At 43.9% G+C, this 20,881-nt stretch overlaps 1 protein-coding gene across 4 annotated transcripts in view; it reads right to left on the minus strand.

Annotated features, from left to right (window-relative positions):
• Nucleotides 1-20,881, minus strand: part of NTRK3 (neurotrophic receptor tyrosine kinase 3) — a 423,069-nt gene that overhangs the window by 23,721 nt on the left and 378,467 nt on the right. The window contains exon 16 of one of the 4 annotated variants that reach the window (XM_070775079.1): nt 7,309-7,383. The exons of the other annotated variants lie outside the window; for them this stretch is intronic. Coding sequence (XP_070631180.1) covers nt 7,309-7,383 — 75 coding nt within the window. The remainder of the gene's footprint in view (nt 1-7,308; nt 7,384-20,881) is intronic. 4 annotated transcript variants of the gene reach the window in all.

The following is a 20,881-nucleotide window of genomic DNA, read 5'->3' on the forward strand; positions in this document are numbered from 1 at the left end:
ATCTCCATGTTGAAGGAAGAATCACTAGCAAAAAAAAATGTTTTCAGGCCTGTACATTGATGGGCTGCAGGCCGCAGATTTGGGAAAATGTGATAGAAATCCTAGAATTTGATTACTCTGAAAACATCCATAAAAGCTAAAGAGGATTTTCACTAAGAAATACCTAAATCTGCAGATGCCATGAAGGAAGATAGGAGCCGACATCAGCCCAGAGAATGTTCATAAAAATGACACCAGAAAACATCATGTGTTCCTCCTCGTAGAGAGAATGGAAAAAGCAGTCGGTCACAGGCTTTGCTTCCTCCGTCTTTGCTTTGCAGCTTTGCCCTGCGTGATGCCTGGCCTGACACCTCTAGATGTGATGCTGATTATTTCTGCTGGCCTCTCCCCGGCCCCCCCACCCCCGATGAAGACAGGTCTTTGTTAGCGATCAACTAGGTCCTGGGTAATCTGCCCAGCTGCTGCAACATGTATCATCATCCTTTTCAAAATTCATTAGCCTTGATTGTTTGGAAGTCTATTTTCCATTAATGTCTATTTCTCTAAGATCATCATCTCGGGCAGAAAAAGAGGAAGGCAGAGAGAGATGGAGGGATGACGGGGGGTGGGGGTTGGGTAGAGCTGAGAAGGAAGGAGGGAGAGAGCCAGCAACACATGGCAAGCCTGGTAGGGTCTTAGAATTAAGCCACCCCAGAAATAAGTCCTAAATCTGAGTTTTTGTAATTACTGAGACACTATACTGCCTTTTTGCTTAAGATAGATTAAGTTTTCTCTCACTTGTAGCTGAAAGAATCTTAATCCAACAGTCGAAAATTTGACTCTCAAGTTCATCTCCATTTCTAGGAATAAAATGTCTATTTCCAGACATGAACCTAAGAAGAAAGACTCAGAGAGATCCCAGGGGCCCAGATAGAAATGAACTTGCCTCGCTAGGATGGAATTGCAATACACTTTCTCTCACACATAGCGTGCCCTTTGCTCCTTTCCTGCTCTGCTCACTGGCACCCACCTGCCAGGTCTTACCAGCCACAAGGCATCACAGACACAGTTTACACATGTGTGGCTCCCAGGCGGTGCCAGTGCAGGAGATGTAAGAGACGCAAGTTCAATTCCTGGGTCGGGAAGATCCCCTGGAGGAGGGCATGGCAACCCACTCCAGTATTCTTGCCTGGAGAATCCTATGGACAGAGGAGCCTGGTGGGCTATAGTTCATTTGGGGTCCTAAAGTGTCGGACACAACTGAAGCAACTCAGCATGCGTGCACAGCTCTGAAACCAGCACCTGAACTGAAAGCTTTCTTTGCATGACCACATCCACCCCACACCAGTACATTTGGCTGCAGGTCACATCAGACATCTAGTTTCCATTAGGGTTAGCCACAGGTGCCAGCATGGGAGGAGATGGCAGAGATCAGAGGAACTAGCTAATACTCAAGAGAGGTAGGGACCAGCCTGGCAGACCCAGGCAAGAGAGATCACGGAACTTAATGTTATTTCTGCCAGCATCTCCAGACAGGAGGTGCTGTCACAATCCTCCCAGACATATGGATTTCTCATGAGTCATCCATCCCCCAAAGAATTGTGGAAACAAATGGATTGACCAGCTTTGAAGATAAGATTCAGAACAAGGAGGATAGAGTCCCATTGCAAAGGTTAGGGCACCCTTGCTAATGCATGGTGGCATTATGGAATGATGGCACAGCCATACAATTCCCTTCTTTCCTCTGCCATCTTCCCTCTGGATCCCCCAGAGCCCTTTTACATGAAGGCCTGAGCACCATCCGATTCCAGGCAACTCTCTTCATGCTGTTCTGAGGGCTTGCTCTGATCTGAGGCATTTATTTTCAGATCATCAGAGAGCAAAACGCCAAGGGGCCTAGAAGTTCAAAGATTAATCACCATGGAATGGGCAGAGCTCCTAACTCTGAAGAAACCTCTGGGTGAGAACCCAAGGAACTGGCCCTGGGAGCACACAGCCAATATCCCTGAACCTGAGGGCGTGAGATGCCATGTAAGTAAGAGGCATCTCCCACAGGAGTGTGTATGAGGCTCCCTCCCCACAGGCCCGTCTTCACTATCTTAAATTGTGAGGCTTGGAATAGCAACACAAACGAGGAAAATCATACCCCACAGTCTCAAGGCTTTTCAGCTACGTGGCATTTTTCCCCGTCAAGGTCCTAGTGCATCTTAGAATACTCTGTAGCTCATAGGCAACTTCTTGGCAACCTGATTTAATCCACAACCTCCATCCATGATGGCTGAAAAGCACTAATATGCAGAGAGGACATAGAAAAAACTCATCCTGAGTTCTCCTTGTGTGCCTTATGCATGCAAAGAGACAGGGATGTGTTTTCAGGTGAATTAGAAAAACTGGATTCATTGGGGTGAGGAAACACACCCTTGGACTCCCAGCATGCTGGTGGAAAGAATGTGCCTAGGGTCTCTAAGCACGTTCCCAGACTGGGACTCACTTGTGATCATGTGCCCTCATAGACATGAGTTGAAGGCTTAGGCATTGACTTTCGAGCGGCAGCTAAGTCCTTTCCAGAATTAAGACTTATTCTGGAAATAGAAGGAATATCTTTGTCCACTTAAAAGATAATAATAAAAATTTCTAATCTTTATCCCCATTCCACACTGGTACTCCACAGAGCACATGGCTGCAGAATATAGAAGTCACAGGTGTTGAAATGGGTTAATATTTTAGGAGAGAAGGTAATTGGCATGCTTGCTTCCTTATATCAGGGAGAGGACTCTTAGATAAGCCAGAGAAGTCTCTCCTGTGGAGGAAGATGAATGATGCTTTTCTCCTTAGCCTGTGAGTTTCAAAGTGACGGAGGGAAACTAGATAACGGGTCATAAGCAGTAAAGAACCAGGATTTGATGAAGCCATCATCATCCACTACCTGGAAGACCACAGAGAGGGACATTCAAGGGCCTGGAGTATATTCTTAAGTGATGCTGACATTGTGACATAAAGAAAATCCTTGGTAAATGACAGAGTAATAACTTCTCTCTATCCATATGACACATATTGTGAAACTCAAAGAGACATTGCCTTGACATGGACTGAGACCTCTGGGTAAATATGTTACAGAAGTCCAATGAAATAACTGCATTGCAGGTGGGAAGATTCTCCGTTAGCACAAAGGAAAATAGGAAAGGATTATTGGAGATACCAAAATAATTCTTCACTTTGCTATAACAGCTCTCTCTGGTGCACGTAGAGGGTAGTTTGCTTGCCACGCCACTTTACCAGGAGCCCAACTTATGCATAAAATAAGATTCTACTTCATTTTTCTTTTCTGAGAAGTATGTAAATGTACATTACAAGTAAGCACAAGATCACAGAGTGATACGGATGTTAAGTATAACCACAATAAGATGTGGTCCAGAGATTTCATGCTTCTCGCTAACAGCAATCCCAAGACTAGATGAAGTCAGTTTGTGGGCTCTATTCACAAAGGAAGGCAGGAAATTTAGGATTCTCTCCAAACTCAACTCTTCACTCAAGCCCCTATTGATAAACCTTTGTCTGATCTCAGATCTGCATGCATGTCTGATCTCAGATCTGCATGCATTCTCCCTATCCTATTATATAGATTCTCTCCCTTCTTATTATATGCATCCTCCCCACCCCTATTATATACATCCTCCCCATCCCTATTTAACCTGTCCTCCCCATCCCTATACTACCCATCCTCCCCATGTCTATTACACGCACCCTCCCCACCCCTATTACATACGGCCTCCCCATCCCTATTATCTATCCAGAGACCCATGTACCACCCTCCTTCCAACATGCATGAAACCCAGGAATCCAGGACACACTGAAGTCAAGCTCCACCTCTGCCAAGGATGGATGCCAGACAAGAAGACTTGCTCTCATGCTCCCCAGTGGTTCACGCCTACCCCCATTCCCAGTGACAACAACATAAGGAGAAGCATCAGAATTCACTATACCTTCATGCAAAGTCACCAAAGACATGGACAACCACTCAACACATCTGCTCTTGATCCAGCCATGCAAATCAGCCCAGTCACAGGACCTTGCCATCACCCAGCGAGTCCTACTTCTTTTTATTTCAATTGCTTCCTGCCAACTGGTGCCTATGGACGGATGGTGAGACTAATTGATAAAGGTAGGATTTCAGACTTACTATCACCTGGGTTTAAATCTTTGTTGCACTATTTTCTAGTTCTGTGTTTAAATATCAATGTTCTAATCCCTAAAGTTCTTTGGAAGGACTGATGCTAAAACTGAAACTCCAATACTTTGGCCACCTCATGCGAAGACTTGACTCACTGGAAAAGACTCTAGTGCTGGGAGGGATTGGGGGCAGGAGGAGAAGGGGATGACAGAGGATGAGATGGCTGGATGGCATTGCCAACTTGATGGACATGAGTTTGAGTGAACTCTGGGAGTTGGTGATGGACAGGGAGGCCTGGTGTGCTGCAATTCATGGGGTTGCAAAGAGTTGGACATGACTGAGAGACAGAACTGAACTTAACTGAATCCCTACAGTAAGACTATGATAACTTCTTCAAGGGAACAGTATAGATTATATGTTTAGTCGCCAAGTCATGTCTGACTCTTTGTGACCTCACAGACTGCCTGGCCTCTGTCCATGGGATTTTCCAGGCAAGAATATTGCAGTGGGTTGCCCCTTTCTCCTCTGGGGGATGTTTCCAACCCAGGAATCGAACTTGCGTCTCCTGTGTTGCAGTCAGATTCTTTACCACTGAGCCACGTGGGAAGCATAGATTAAATAAATGTATTCAGAGCCTTTAGCCAAGTACCTGGCCATGTAGGTGCTCAGTAAGTGTAATGCCATCCTGTACCACCCCCAAGGCCACCACATGGAAGAAGAAAAGCCTTGAACTATCCTAAATGGCCAACAAGGCAAAGATGGAAGGACTTTCTACAAAGATGTTTCCCGGGTGGTTAAAGCCACAGCTTATTCACTTTCTGATGATGGTTGAAAATGAAGCCTATCAAACAGACCAGGTATGCTTCCAATGCCATAACCACCCCTGATTCTGCCTCCTCCATTTTTTATGGGTCATTCTGAAGTATTTTCTTGCTGTGGATTCAAAATGTCCAGATCTCACTTGTTTCAGAAAAATTTTAGCCAAGCCATTAAATCCCTCCTAGGCTAAATTTAAAAAACCTAAATAAACTAAAATGCACTAAGGTCTTTAGGGAATTCAATTGCTTTGACCTCCCTATCTAAAATTGTACACACACACACACACCCACACACACACACACACACCATCCCCACCACCATCTCCATTACCACCACCAAGCATTTATTTCTCTCTTCTCTATTTTATTTTTCTTCTAAGGATCTATTATTCTCAAACTTCAATATATTAATATTTTACTTTATCTTAATTTTCTATCTCACTTATTAAGGTCAGAGATTTTTGTCTGTTTTATTCACAATTGTATCCCTAGTGCCCAGAACAGTTCACAATACATAAATAGAGTTGCCCTATGTCCCAATTTCTCAGGCAAGATCCCAATTTATGCCTCTGATTTCTGCTTTATTATTAGTAGCTTCTCTTTTCAGTCTCTGAGATGTCCTCGTTTAGACCATCAGATACACATAGTTTGATTAATAATAAATATTTGTTGAACTTAATTAACAAATTTGACCAGTATGATACTTTAATTAAACCCATCAACTCTTGACACCAAGAGTTTTACTCTGATGTGAATGAAATGCATATGATTTTTTGTAAAAGCATGAGGAAAAAAAGTGATTAATCTCTTATAATTATCCTTCTTTCAACATTCCAATAAGACTGGCAAACATGTTCTGATAAACTCAAGCCCTACACAGCTATTCTTAAAGTTAATGCCTTTATTAGTAACAGTGCTAAGAACAGATACCTATAAAAATGAGATCCTGAGAGAACCTGGGAGGCTATGCTTAATTTACCTCCCTAACCAAATCATGAGAGAAATGAATGGAACTGTAAAAGCATTCCCAAGCACCTGCCCATAAGACTGACATCAGAATAATGTCACATAATAGAAAGTAGAGGCTGCTCACATCAAACTGAACTGCAACACACCCAGTCAGCACTTGGAAGCAGCATTTCGAGATGGCAAAAAGGACTTCTCTCTTCCTAATCTGGGTGGGATTTTTAAGGTCTGGTGGTGGCTGTTCAGTCTCTCAGTTGTATCTGAATTAGCGACCCCAGGGGCTGCAGCATGCAGGCTTTCCTGTCCTTCACTATCTCCTGGAGGTTGCTCAAACTCATGTTTTCAAGGTTGGGTGGGTAAATTTTGTGGGTCTATTTTCACAAGTGGATCATTCCCCAAACAGAAGGAAACAGCCCTTGGGCAAAAAGCGGAAGGAAGCCATCTCCTTCCATCTGATGATCCAGGCAAGACAGACACAACTTTGACCAGCACTGCAGTGTGTCCATCTGTATTTCAGAAATTACGGTAGAAATGAAAACGGGGATGGGGAAAGACTTTCCTTCCAGTACTCAGGCATGTGACTTGTCATGGAGCTCTGTATTAACTATCCTGAACATCACATTTCTTAGACTAAGTTTCATCTGAAGTCAATGGGGATAGTAAAAGTGAAAGTGTTAGTTGCTCAGTCATGAATGACTCTTTGCAATCCCATGGACTGTAGCCCACCAGGCTCCTCTGTCTATGGAATTCTTCAGGCAAGAATACTGGAGTCAGTAGCCATTCCTTTCTCCAGGGAATCATCCTGACCCAGGGATCAAACCCGGGTCACCCACACTGCAGGCAAGTTCTTTACCGTCTAAGTAACCAGGGAAGCCTTAAGTCAACTGGGAGACCTCCAGTTTTTCAGTCACTTGAGCCTATGTGTTACCCTTAGTTCCTTCAAGTGTGTCTCTTATGGAACATAGGCACCCAATGTGTTTTCAAAACTCAAGGTCACACTTCCTGAAATGCAAGAAAGCAGCCAAACCACTGTCCATGCAGAGCCTCCAGCCTCTACCACACGCGCAGGGCGGGACAGAACCCCTGGGAGCCACTCGATCTCCGGGGGCTTTCCCAAATGTGCACCTCATTTCAGCAGATCATGGCCCCCCCACCCCCTCCATGCTTTCTGCCCATGAGACATCTGAAGCACATCAACATCATGGCTTTGGCAGGAGACTTCCATGAATAGTCAATGGTGTCCCCGGAATGGGAAGCAGGGCAAGAGAGGTGGAGAGCAGCCATAGCCCATGGAAGTTCCTCTCCAAAGTCTGCAAGCTGTCAGTGTGTGTGGACTGCCCAGCCCCTGACCCCAGAAATGAAATCCAGACTCACTGTGGAAGCTGCCGATGCTTCTAGCCTCTGCCGCTGCCATGACACGCTGGGCGGGCCCTTCTGGCATGGCCCTTCCTGACAGTGAATTGGGGAGACAGGAGGGCAGGGGAAGAGAGAAGAAAGGGATGAAGGTACAGGAAGAAAGCATGAAGGGATGAAAGCAGGGAGGAGAAGGGAGGTGGGTGTATCTTTAACTGGATGTTGTGACTTTCTCGGCCATGGCTTCCAAACACTGCTCCCATGTTACTGGAGAGAAAGGCTCACTGCATCAGCTCAGGGGTCCATGGCTAGGCAGACAGCCCATCACACCACTCTTAGGACACGGCACCCATCTTCCTTTGTGAGCCACCAAGATCTAGCTGGTTTCCCAGCAACAGTTCTACTTTTGACTGGGTAAGCCTCCCAGTTCATTGAGGCTCTGAAAGGAAATAGATCTTATCCTAGAATTTTTCTCCCTTTAGGTCAAGAAATGGCACCTTCTCCAAAGCTTCTAAGAAATATTTTTCTTCAGCAGAAAAATCAATAAACTCATCTCTGCTTTTAGGAGTTTCTCTCCCAGATACCTTCCCTGTTTTCCATGATGAGCTAGCAGAACGTCATCTATGTAGAGTCTCAACTCTCCTTCTCTTTGCTGTCAGCAAAATCACCATTTATCTTCCCTATTACCACTTGGGAAAAACCCATTTCTCCCAAAAAGCCTCTTGAGAAGTCAGAGGAGGGGGTGAGTGTCAGGCTGCCTTAGAGAAGGGATGTACGATGACTTAGCGATGCCATTTCTCAAGTACCTCCCAAATCAAGATCTTTGGACAGAACACATGACACACAGTCCCTGCCCTCAGTCAAACCAGAGGCAGAGAAGCACAGGAATGACCCAAAGAAGAAGCACATTCATGAAGCAACACATCTGTGTGAGCAAACCAATGGGGCCATGCCAAGGAGACCATCCTGTGAAGGCAATGAGAGGGCACTGCTGGGGTTTGTTGGCAGCAAGAAACAGACAGAGAGAAAAGACAAAGGGGGAGATGAGAAAAAGAGCCCATGGGAAGTTGGGAAGAGAAGATATAACAGGCTGAATTCTGTCCCCCAATAAAATTCTTATGTCCCAATCCCCAATACCCCAGAATGTGACTAGAGTGGAGATAGGGTCTTAAAGAGGTAATTAAGGTTAAATGAAGTCATTAGGGTGGACTCTGATCCAATATAACTTGGGTCTCTAGAAGAAGAGAATATTTGCACAGAGACATGTACAAAGGGAAGACAATGTGAAGATACAGGGAGACAGGCATCTACAAGGAGAGAGGTCCAGGAGAAACCAATGCTATAATACCTGATCTTGGACTTCTGTGGAACTCTGTCATGGCAGCCCTTGCAAACTGATGCAGAAGTCCTCATGCAACAATAGGACTTAGCAAATGTCACTGTGGAATGGGGGTCAGGCTGGCTGGGTGTCCCACTGAGGTAGCTTCTGGTGGGAGGGGACAGGAAGGAGTCTGGCAGAGTGCAGCGTGAGATATGTATATTTTTGAGACATGAATATTTCCCCCAGGCTTTCAATAATCAGTTAGAATGATGAAAAGTTTGAGAAGTAAGGATTGGTGGGCTTTAAGGTTGAAAGTGCATGTACTGATCCAAGTGCTGATCTGATGAGGGTGTGAATGAGGATTGTTCTTGCCAACATTCAAAGAACAGTGATACTGGGAGCTATGAAGACAGAAGGATTTGGTGAAGACTTAGGTACCAGTGATGAAGAGACAATTTTAAAAATGACTCCCCTTTTGGGAAGCTCTCAAAAGAGTTTTTGTTCATGCCAACAGACTGCTAAGGAAGTAGGAGGTCACCAAAGTGAGCTTTATCTCCAACAAGGTTCAATCACCCATGAACTCTCCAGGGAAGATTTACAGACTAAGCAAAGAGAAAAGAGGTAGAAGCCGAAAATGTAAATTCAAGGACTTCCCTGGTGGCCCAGTGGTTGAGACTCCATGCTTCCACTGCAGGGGGTATAAGTTCAATCCTAGGTTGGGGAACTAGATCCCTCAAGCCACGTCATGTGGCCAAAAAGTAAAATAAAAATGCAAATTCAAACAGCTTTTGCGTAAGGCAAGAAGTTTACAATCATGGAAGTGCATAAATATTCCAAAGTAGATGTCTAAAATGGTGGCACCAGAACTTCCAATGAGGAGAGAAACCAATGGAAGAGGCAAAGAATGGTCAGAAAAGGTGAGTAGAGGGACTTCCCTGCTGGTCCAGTGGTTGAGACTTTGGCTTCCAAAGCAGGGGGTGTGGGTTTGATCTCTGGTAGGAGAGCTAAGATCCTGCATGTATGGAAGCCAAAAAAACCAAAACCCATAAAACAGAAGTAATATTGTAACAAATTCAATAAAGACTTTAAAAATTATCCACATCGAAAAAGAGAGAAAGGGAAGTAGCTTGTGGATTGAGGCATCAGTAAGGCATTGAACAAGGATGTTAAGCAGTGGGGGACTGGAGATGTGGGACAAGGAATGGTGCAGTTATTGATAATATCATTCAACAGTTAGTTCAAAAAAGGATTTGATTTTTTAGAGCAAAGACATTTGAATTTGGGCATGGTAAGATAATTAGTGACCCCCAGAATGCAGAGTCAAGGAAGGGGTAAGATCAAAAGCTTAAAAATAAGACAGAAGGGACCTTCCTGGTGGTCCAGTGGTTAAGAGTCTGCCTTGCAATGCAGGAGACTCGGCTTCTATCCCTGGTCGGGGAGCTAGGATCCTACATGCCATGAGGCAACTAACCCCACCACAACTACTGAGCCCTCATACTCTGTAGCCCACATACGTCAACCAGAGAGCCCCTGTGCTCTTGTGTGCTGCAAGGAAAGATTCTGCATGACACAATAAAGGCCCCGTGTGTCACAACTAAGACCCAACACGGCCAAATTAATAAATATTGTTACAAATTTAAGACAGAAGACAAACATGACTATCTTAGTAGTTGAGGAGACAAATGAAATTTAGAGGTGGCAGAAAGTTCAAATGAAGAGTTTTCTTTCAGGTAGAAGAGATCATGGATTTTAGAATAGGAAAAAGGGAGAAAGACTTCAAGATTGAGCGAGACAAACAGTCACAGCAAGAGGTGGGCTAGAGATCGGGCAGGTGACAGATGGTGAGGTGTGAGGGAAGCGAGAAGGAATGCAGACGTGTGACTCTGTTGATAGGGAGAGGGTGAATCTGGCCTAATACTTCATAGCATCACAAAAATACATACTTGACACAGTTCCATGCAGGAGCATAATCATAATTTCTTAAATTACTCTGCCACTTCGCACCTGTCTAAGCACCTTTCATCACTAAGTTGACTCTTAGGATCTGAGAATTGGGAAAAAGCAAAACTTTGAGGTCATCTGGTATGTGTCTCTATAGCATCCCTAAAAGGTGGTTATTTGGATTTTCTGGAAAATCACCGGGGGTGGAGAATACACAGTCTTCCACGGTGGTCCGTTATTTCCACGTAGGAAGGGACACTGTCTGTGGCACTGAGCTCCAGCACCCAAGAGTCTTCTAATCCTGACCCACTGTGGGTAAAGGACTGTGTGGCCCAGCCTATTCACCAAGTCAGACAGACGGAGGACAGTCCCCGAGGACTTTGAATGTGATGAAACCTGGTTTTGTGATTTCTGATTGTCCCAAACTGCAGTGCCCTGGAGCACCATCCCAGACCAGCCATTCACCAAGAGACAGACTTGTCTCCGTGTTTATTTCACTTAACAGACATTTATGGAATGCTTACCCTATACCAGGTATGGTGTTAAGCAAAGGATACGTGACTGGTGGAATAAGGCATGGATACTGCCCTTTCATACATGCCAAGTGGGACTTCCCTGGCAGTCCAGAGGTTGGGAGTCAGCCTGCCAATGCAGGGGACACAGGTTCGATACCTGGTCCAGGAACAAGGATCCCACGTGCTGCAGGGTAACTGAGCTCCTGTGTCACAACTATTGAGCCTGTGCTCCAGAGCCAGAGAGCTGCAACTCCTGAGGCTCGAGCGCCCTGGAGCCCGTGCTCTGCAACAAGAGAAGCCACTGCAGTGAGAAGCCTGCACAACACAACTAGAGAGAAGCCCTTGCCCGCCTCTGCTAGAGAAAAGCCCGTGCACAGCGACAAACACCCAACACTGCCAAAAATAAATTAAAAAACAAAAAGGAAAGAAATCTCAAGCTACTAAAAACAAATGCATGTCAACAGATGTTTTGAGAATACATTTTCACAATAAACATATAAAAAGTCACTTCCTGCAACACATTTAGAGGTACTAGGCCAGCATTCTTCATTTCCAATCACCATCTCCTCTGTTCCTGGCATCCTTTTCTTACTCTCCAGCTTCACTGAATCTGTTATAATCTGGGGACTACACGTGGCTAGAAACACCTTGCTACTGCTTGCTTTATTACCTGCTTGGAGACCCCAAACTCCCTGAATTAGGGTCTCCTCATTTGCTGGATGGGCCAGCCCTGAGTCACCCCAATTGTTTACCTTCTTTTCATCTTTGTCACAAAGCCCTCCTAGAAAAAAGAAAAAAAAATCATGACACTAGCTTCTTGTAGGTTCACACTTCTAAATTTAAACTACCTAAGCTGATGGATACTGTACTCTGCTGGTAGATCATTTCAAATGTCTATTCACAAATAGCCTCATATTCTTGATTCTATTTTTTGAAGGGATATAGCTATTTTAAAAAAGATTTTTTGATGTGGATCATTTTAAAGTTGTTATTGAATTTGTTACAATATTTCTTCTGTCTTATGTTTTGGTTTTTTGGCTGCAAAGCATGTGAGATCTTGGGCCTCCCTGGTGGGTCAGTGGTAAAGAATCCTCCTGCAATTCAGGAGACATGGGTTCGATCCCTGGGTTGGGACGATCCCCTGGAGAAGGAAGTGGCAACCCACTCCAGTATCCTTGCCTGGGAAATCCCATGGACAGACAAGCCTGGAGGGTTATAGTCCATGGGGCCATGGGGTGGCAAAGGAGTCCGACACAACTTAGTGACTAAACAACAACCTCAACTTGTGGGGTCTTAGATCCCCAACCAGGGATCAAACCCACACCTCCTGCCCTGGAAGGCAAAGTCTTAACCACTGGACCACCATGGAATCCCATGACTCACATTCTTTATAAAGCTTTACTTAGGAATCAGAACACAGAACCCAACTCTGCCCTACCCTACTTTTTGTGCAATCTGAGCAACACCATCTAATCTCTCTGATTCTCTGTCTAAAGATCTGTAAGTGGGAATAATAATACTAGCCTGGTCAACCTCAAAGTCCTTTGATGATGATCAAAGAGAAGCACTGGACCTGTGAGATGGGAGAAAAATTTTCTTGTTTTAACTCTATCTCCAAACTGATGCATGAACTTGAGAAACACTGGCTCTTTCTCTGGACTTCAGTGTCTCCATGTGTTAAATAAGTGGGTTTTATAATACGACCTCCAAGTGGACATCTAGCCAGAATTTCATGAGTTTGCCAGTATAGATTGCTTACCCACATTTCATGGTATTTATCAAAGACTCTCACAAAATACTTAGGAGGTTAATAGGTGTAGGACTGGGTAAGAGTCCTAACCATAGAACGACTGCACTTAAAGAATGCTGAAAATTGGATCAGCATGGGTTTGAGGGCAGGACTCTAGCAGCAAATCCAAGTCTTGAGTTATTCAACTCTCTAAGAAATTAAAAATATGTTTCAAGTCATTACTAGTGTGTTGATAAAAGCTCTAGATGACAAACTGGAAGGGAGAGTTGTATCTAGGCCATATAAAGCTTTGGCAGAGTGGGACAGGGAACAGATCTATGAAGAACTAGGCATTTTTTCTATACATAAGGTTATAAATGGAGAAGAAAATGGCACCCCACTCCAATATTCTTGCCTGAAGAATCCCATGGACAGAGGAGCCTTGCAGACCATGGTCCGTAGGGTTGCAGAGAGTCAGATATGACTGAAGTGACTAAGCAAGAAAGGTTCTAAAACAATAGAAACAACTGAATGCTTAAGTAAAGTGTGTGAAAAAGGCTAGTGGAAGGTAATTTAGAGTGCTGGGTTACTAGTTCCATTGATGTGAACTTGGGCAAATAAACCTGTTAGCCCCAGTAATGAAGGCCCACCTGGCAAACCCCTTCCTTTGTACATGATCTTTAAGAGCAGTGCATTCAATAAAGTCACATCTCTGCCTGATTATACTACTTCCAGTGGTGAGAAGCTAAGGTTAGAGCATGACTAAAAGGGTCCAGTAGAGTCTTTGAATTGAGAGCATAAATTGTGTTAGAATAGTTCAGGACTGCAACTCTACAACCCAAGTGCCAGCATCCGCTTTCCTATGCTCATGGTAGACATCGTCCGCTGACCCCACATGCTTTTTCACTGACTGTAGATACAGTCACCAAGCTCTTCTCATCACTCTACTGCGAGCAACCACTACTGGTCATCAGAACTGCTACCTGAGACCTACTTTCCACTCTGGGGCATAGAATACTTGGTACCAAGGCAATCAGATTTAAAAGCAACAAAAGGAGTCATTTTTTAGGGATAAAGGACATTCAGTGACATGGAAAGCATGAGGTACTTTGACCATAAAGTGACCCCTCCCAAGTATTTGGAAATAAAGACAAGGCAATTAATCTCCTTAAGATCAGCATAAAATGGATGAAAACATGAATTTACATCCAAGTCTGTCCGAAAAAGCCTGAGTGCCTTCTAGGCCATCACGGCTCATTTGTAAATTGATGGATGCAGATAATAAAAGAATATGATCATAGAGACCTGCAAAGGTCATGGAATCAGATGGTGGCAATGTTCATCCTCTCCTGGCTTCAGTCATGGGAGAGAGGAGGATTTAGGCAGAAGACTGGGAAGGCAAGAATTCCTTGCTCTCAGATTAGTAGAGACATATCAGTATTTTTTGGCTGGATGCCATTGACCATTTGATACATCTGATGTCCTTGCTCTGACTTCTTCCTCCTTAAGCAACCTTCTCAGTGTGGTCAGGCTTCCCACACAGGCTGGCTTACTGGGAGTGATGCTTTGATCACAGAGCCTTTTAATAATCCAGTCCCCTGTGAGCATTAATAAATTGTCCTCCTGGTGCTAACTCCAGTCTCGTGGGTGTTTTAATTATTGTGAGACATTCTCTCAGGCCTTCTCACTGAGAAGCAGATTGTTTGGGCCTTTGGTAGGGAATCAGATCCTGCTGACTTTTTCTTAGGTGATGTTATTACATCTTTCAGACTCTGTTATTGTTGCTGTTGTTGTTCAACCGCTAAGTTGCAATCAACTCTTTGTGACCCCAAGAACTGCAGCATGCCAGGCTTCCCTGTCCTTCACCATCTCCCAGAGTTTGCTCAGACTCATGTCCATTGAGTCAGTGATGCCATCCAACCAGCTCATCCTGTCATCCTCTTCTCCTCTTGCCTTCAGTCCCTCCCAGCATCAAGGTCTTTTCCAATGAGTCAGCTCTTCACATCAGGTGGCCAAACTATTAGAGTTTCAGCTCCAACATCAGGCCTTCCGATGAATATTCAGGGTTGATTTCCTTTAGGATTGACTACTTTGATCTCCCTGGCAAGTGGGGACTATAGGGTACACTTGAAAGTACTTTGGATGTTATTCCTTACTCATTATAAACACTTGACATATGGCTACGTATTTTTTAATTAAGCACTTTTATTAAGTATTTTTATGTGCAACATCTCTGTGATAAAAACGGAGTGGGTTCCTTTGCCTTCAAGGGAATTTCTGCTGCAGAGAGCTACAGGATATGCATGTACCTGAAAGACTCAAGGACATGACTAAATAAACACAAAGGTCAAGAAGTTGGGGATTGACCCATTGAGTAAGGAAATGACCAATTTCAAGGACAAACCAGGCTGCAACTCAAAGGTCCATCCTGGCTATAGAGGTTAGAGAGCATGACTCAATGGAAGAGAGGTTGTCATGGTGTTTGGCAAAGGGAAAGAGATGGCATTTTGATGACCACTGCCAATCAAGTTTGGGATGTTGAACTTTTTTCCAGAGTGCCTGTAATCATCTACTAAGCAGGGTATACTGTGGTGATGGTGGTAACAGTGGTGGTTGTCATGGTGGTAATAAAACCAGCAGCACCCCAAGTCATTTATTTTACAAAGCTCTTGAATATCCATTATCCCATGTTATGCATAGGAATGAATGCACAGGTTATCAAGTCGCACTTGTTAAGGGCGAAAAAGGCAGGAGGACTGGGCTTAAACCAGCTTGTTTCTATCCACAAGGTTCAATGACCCTAACATCTTCCTCTGGGGTGACAAGGGGCATCACACACTTAGGAGGCCTGGAGAGTGGGCTGTAATTCTGCAGGTCTTTGTTGACCACAAAATTCATAGTTACAGTTATCAAAAGTTAGTTCCTTATTGGAGCTACCAGATCCAAAATGGTAAAGCCCTTCCTGCGACCACCCAAATGTGCTTTCTTTTTCTTCCTGGACATCCAACTGACCAGTTCCAATTGTTTAAATCAGTCCCAGAAGATTGTTTGTTGTTTTTTTTTTTTTTAAATCTCTCCAGGTTCTTTTCAGTAGGCTCTTCTCCCCTTCAATGTTAGTATCCAGCACCAAAGACCATGATAGGAAATACTAGGCTTGTACCTTTAAATAATTTGCAGTTTCTTATATAGATCATCCTCGACTTACAACAGTTTGACTTTACCAGAGTATGATAATGATATGCATTCAGTAGAAACCATACATCGAATTTTGAATTTTGATCTTTCCCTGGGCTAGCGATATGCAGCAAGGAACTCTCTCATGATACTGGGTAGTGGCAATGAGTCTTAGCTTCCGGTCAGCCGTGACGTCACAACCCACACATTTATAACCATTCTATGCCAACACAACCCTTCTGTTTTTCACTTTCAGTTAAGTAATCAATAAATTTCATGAGACACTCAACACTCTTTTATAAATACACTTGGTGTTAGATGATTTTGTCCACTGAAGGGTAATGTAAGTGTTCAAGCCCATTTAAAGTAGGCTAGGCTAAGCCATGATGTTCAGCAGCTTAGGTGTATTAACTGCATCTTTGACTTCTTATATTTTCAATTTACAGTGAGTTAGAAGTAAGCCCATTGTCCCTGGTGACTCAGACAGTAAAGCCTCCACCTGTGATGCAGGAGACCTGGGTTCAATCTCTGGGTCGGGAAGATCCCCTGGAGAAGGGAATGGCAATCTACTCCAGTATTCTTGCCTGGAGAATTCCATGGACAGAGGAACCTGGTGGGCTACAGTCCATAGGGTTGAAAAGAATCAGACACAACTGAGCAACTAACACACACACACAAGCCCATTGTAAGTCTAGAAAGATCTGTATATAATTTCTACCTTATTCATTTACGTAGAATAATAACTATCATCTACTGAGTGCCTAATAGGTAACAGGTAATTCACATACATTATCTTATTCAATCCACACAAAAGAAATTGTTTTCATTTTTTTCAGATGAGGATCTAAGGCTTAGAGAATTAAAGAAAATTTCCTAAATTCTGGAGTTCATAAGCAGAAACTCAAGATTCAAAGGAATATCTTCTCTTCAATGTTGGCATCCAGCACTACATAATGGAAATACTCTGGCTTGCAACGTTAAATTCTGAGTATATCCTTGGCCCACTTTCTCTTGGGCCACGTTCTCCCCATCCCCACCTCAGCTTTGCCCTGTAGGATTAGCTAAACCTGAAAAGTCAACAAGCAGGAGTAAAAACTGTGTTTAAAATTCTGAATTTCAAATGTAATGTTGACCCAGTCTTCTGCCTTCTCCTCCTCCTGTTTAGACTCAGATCACAAAGTCTTGGGCTTTGAGGATTAGGAGAGAAATACAATTCCCCACGAGGAGGAAGTCAAGGGAATATACTGTTCTCTTTACATGCAAATATCTTAATTACAGCTGGTAAAAAAGATATTTGTATGGAAATTTATGTATCTTTATATGTTATATATTCAGTTTGCCATTAAAAAAACAACCCTTTATACTTGGGGAACCTAGACAGGGTCTATTATAACACTCGCCACTGTCAAGTTACAAAGAGGCTACCTTCCCAGCCAACCATAGGAGAGAGAGATGGAGTGAATCAACACCCCGCTGCCTTCTCTTCTTCCTTGAGGTTGGGTTCCTGTACAAACATGCCTCAAGTTCTTGATATTTTCTGATGAGGATTCACCCTGGTCTTTTTTTTTTTTTTTTAATCAATACCTGTCCTCATGGAGATCAGGCTGACTATGATAGCATCCATCCCATGCTTGCACCACTGTCATCAACAAAAGAAAACTGCTAGATTTCAATACGGGAGATGAAATCAAATTGAGGAGACTCCTAGAAACTGCTCTCAGAAAAAGGATATTATATATATATATATATATATATATTTGGCATGTCAAGGGAGGGAAAGATTTATATCCTGTTGATTCCCCTCCAATGAATAAAATACAACCAATTACCTATGAGACATACCACGCCATTTTGGTCTCACTAAGCATCTAGTTAGCATTTTCCTGACTGTTCTAATGTCTGTTTTAGAATATAATCTGTGTTTATCTCTTCTAAGGATATTGGACAGGATAAACTTGTTTTGCAGCAGGTAGAGGCTAGACATAACTGAGAACTTCCCATTTCTAAAGGGTGCTACAAATTAGAAAGAAAAGGATAAATCTCTCACCGATGAGAGTTTCCTTTTGCCACAGCTGGAAGGAATAAGGAGGAACCAGTGGAATCCCGGGAGATACAGGGGAATAGAGCAAACAAACCATCTGTCGGGGATGATTTTGAAGCTGCTCTGCCTGGGGCCACAGGGGTGAAATAGATGACATTTAAGGCTGCTTCCAGCTTCATGTTTCTTTAAAATTGAATGATTTGGCATTTGTTCATCTGTTTTTCTAACACTCCAGGGACGCAGAATGGACTAGGTGGCCTAAAAGATGCATTTGTTAAAAATCTATCCTGACCCTTCATTTCACTGTTATTCTTTTTCAAGGTTACGATTCAAAACAGCAAGAGGCTTTGAGTTCCCAGGCCCTGGCCTCGAGTTCACCTTCCTCAGCCCCACTGATTCCGATGGCTTCTCTTCCATACTCCACTGCTACCGCCATGGCCAATAGCCTTATTGCCTCTTCCCTGGACCATGGCCACGTCCAACCTTAGTGACCTCAGGTCCCAGTGGTCTCTCCTACATGACACTGCCTGATGGCTCGTCCTCACGTTGCCTCATTTACACTAAAACAGATGACAAATTCCCAAGACTGTCCTGCAGCTACCCATGTCAGAACAGTTGGCCTTTCAAGAGCTGCCACCGTGGTCCCACCCTTTACGAACATTTCCTTCCATGTATCTTTCATATACCTTAGGTTTGGCTGGTTGAGTGATACACTGTTCTAGATCCCTCTCTCAGTTTGCCGATTTCCAAGCCATCTTCATTCCTCCTAAAATTCAACCCACTGACTGTCTCAAGATCCAAATCACCCATCTAATTAGATGGGCTTTTGGAATTGGTCATCCTATTGCATTACGGTGGAATTACAAATTTTCCTCCTGTTTTATATTCCCTAAGGAAATTTTTTTTTTTTGCCCCCCACTTCTGTGTCATGTGGGATCTTAGTTCCAGGGCTGGGGATTGAACCAGAGACCCCTGCTGTGGAAGCGCAGTCTTAACCACTGGGCCTCCAGGGAAGTCCCACCTTATGAAAATTTAATTCCCTTGGGAATAAAGATTTCGTTCTCTTCATCCTTGCACATAGGGAATTGTACTGAATCCTGTCTCTAACACATGGACCTCCTCAATGGCTATGGGATTTGGCACAAGGGGAAATAAACCAGCATGGACAAGTTTAGCAAATACACATGGTGAATTAATCATCCAAAGGCTGTAGAAATGTTCTAACACTGACTTATTGTTGAGGAATCTCAAAGCCTTGAAGACATCACCAACCCTCATCAAGGCTTAGCTATAAAATGTAGGCTAACAATGTCTGATCTCTTACTTACCTGGAAGGTCTTAGAAGACCCTCTTATTTTCCTGGCATAGCACTAAGAGTCTGGTGAGAAAGTGCAAAGCTCCACAATCAGGACGTGTAAAATGAGCACTTCTTCTTTAGCTGGTTTGAGTGGGAGGGCTTACGAGACAGGGTTGGGAGGCATGAGGTGGGAGATTCAGATGGAATTCAAGGGCAGAGTCATTCATCCACTGATCTCCTGCTGCTACCATTCTGGTTGTCACCTCTGTCACTATTAAGTGTAGCTGGAATACATAAAATCTACTCTAGATCTTATCTGAAGAGCCTAGGACCTCCCTGGTGATCCAATAGTTAACAATCTGCCTGCCAATGCAGGGAACACGGTTCGATCCCTCATCTGGGAAGATCCCACATACCACAGAACAACTAAGCCTATGTACAGCTACTGAGCCTGTGCTTTAGAGCTCATGAGTCAAAACTATTGAGTCCACATGTTGCAACTATTGAAGCCTGCATACCCTAGAGCGCATGCTCTGCAACAAGAGAAGCCACCGCAATGAGAAGCCCATGCACTGCAATTAGAGAGAAGCCCTGGCTTACGACAAAAGAGAAAGCCCATGTGGCAATGAAGACCCAGCACAGCCAAAAATAAACAAATAAAATTAACTGGGGAGCCTGCTGACTGAATCCTGACGCTCAGCTCTGCAGAGCATGGAAGCCCCCCGACCCTCCCAAAAGTGATGCCTATTTGGGTTCTTCTTGGTCTGGCCTCATCCACTTCCTGCACTCTGAATTTCCACTCTGAGGTCATCCATGCATTGATTCATCTTTTTACTGGGTGTCTGCCAGGTTCTAGGTCCCATGCCAGGCACAGAGGATGGCAGAGTGAATAGGAAGGCACTCTCCTGGCCCTCTGGTTCCGTAAGATTGGAGCACCAAGCCCCTCCACCACCAGTCTTCCTGTATCAACATACCATCTCCCTTCCAAATCAAAACATCTGAAAATATTTCGTTCCTGGAAACCCCAACCTCCTCTTCTTCTAGGACTTTCCTAACTCCAGACTTAACTCCTCAAATTGTAGTATTGTCTGATACTCTGAGAAAGATATAATGCTACTCAAAACCCACCCTTGTCAAAGCCTGTTTAAAGGCAATCTCCAAAGTGGCTGAGCCAGTGACCCATCAAGGAAAAGCGATCTGTCATGGGGCACAGTCTTAAGAAGACAGAACAAATCGCTCTGGCACTCACTCTGGGGCAGAGTTGTTTGTTTTTCTCTCCCTAAATGTATAACAGGAAATTAGGCAGTTCACCTTTGTGTATCACTTTCATACGTGTACACGAGCCAGATGGCACCTCTTTGTGTTAAGAAATTTAAAAGGAAAGACTAGAAGGAGAAGTTTATCTCCACTTCCTCTGCCCTCCTAAACACATCCTGGAATCTACACTGGGCAGGGGAGCACACATATACACATACAAACACACACACAACATACGCACACACCAGAGTGATAAGCATGTAGCTGTGTAAGGCGGGCTTCCCAGGTGACCTAGTGGTAAAGAACCTGCCTGCTGATG

Source organism: Bos indicus, chromosome 21, assembly GCF_029378745.1.
Source record: "Bos indicus isolate NIAB-ARS_2022 breed Sahiwal x Tharparkar chromosome 21, NIAB-ARS_B.indTharparkar_mat_pri_1.0, whole genome shotgun sequence".
Lineage (NCBI taxonomy): Eukaryota > Metazoa > Chordata > Mammalia > Artiodactyla > Bovidae > Bos > Bos indicus.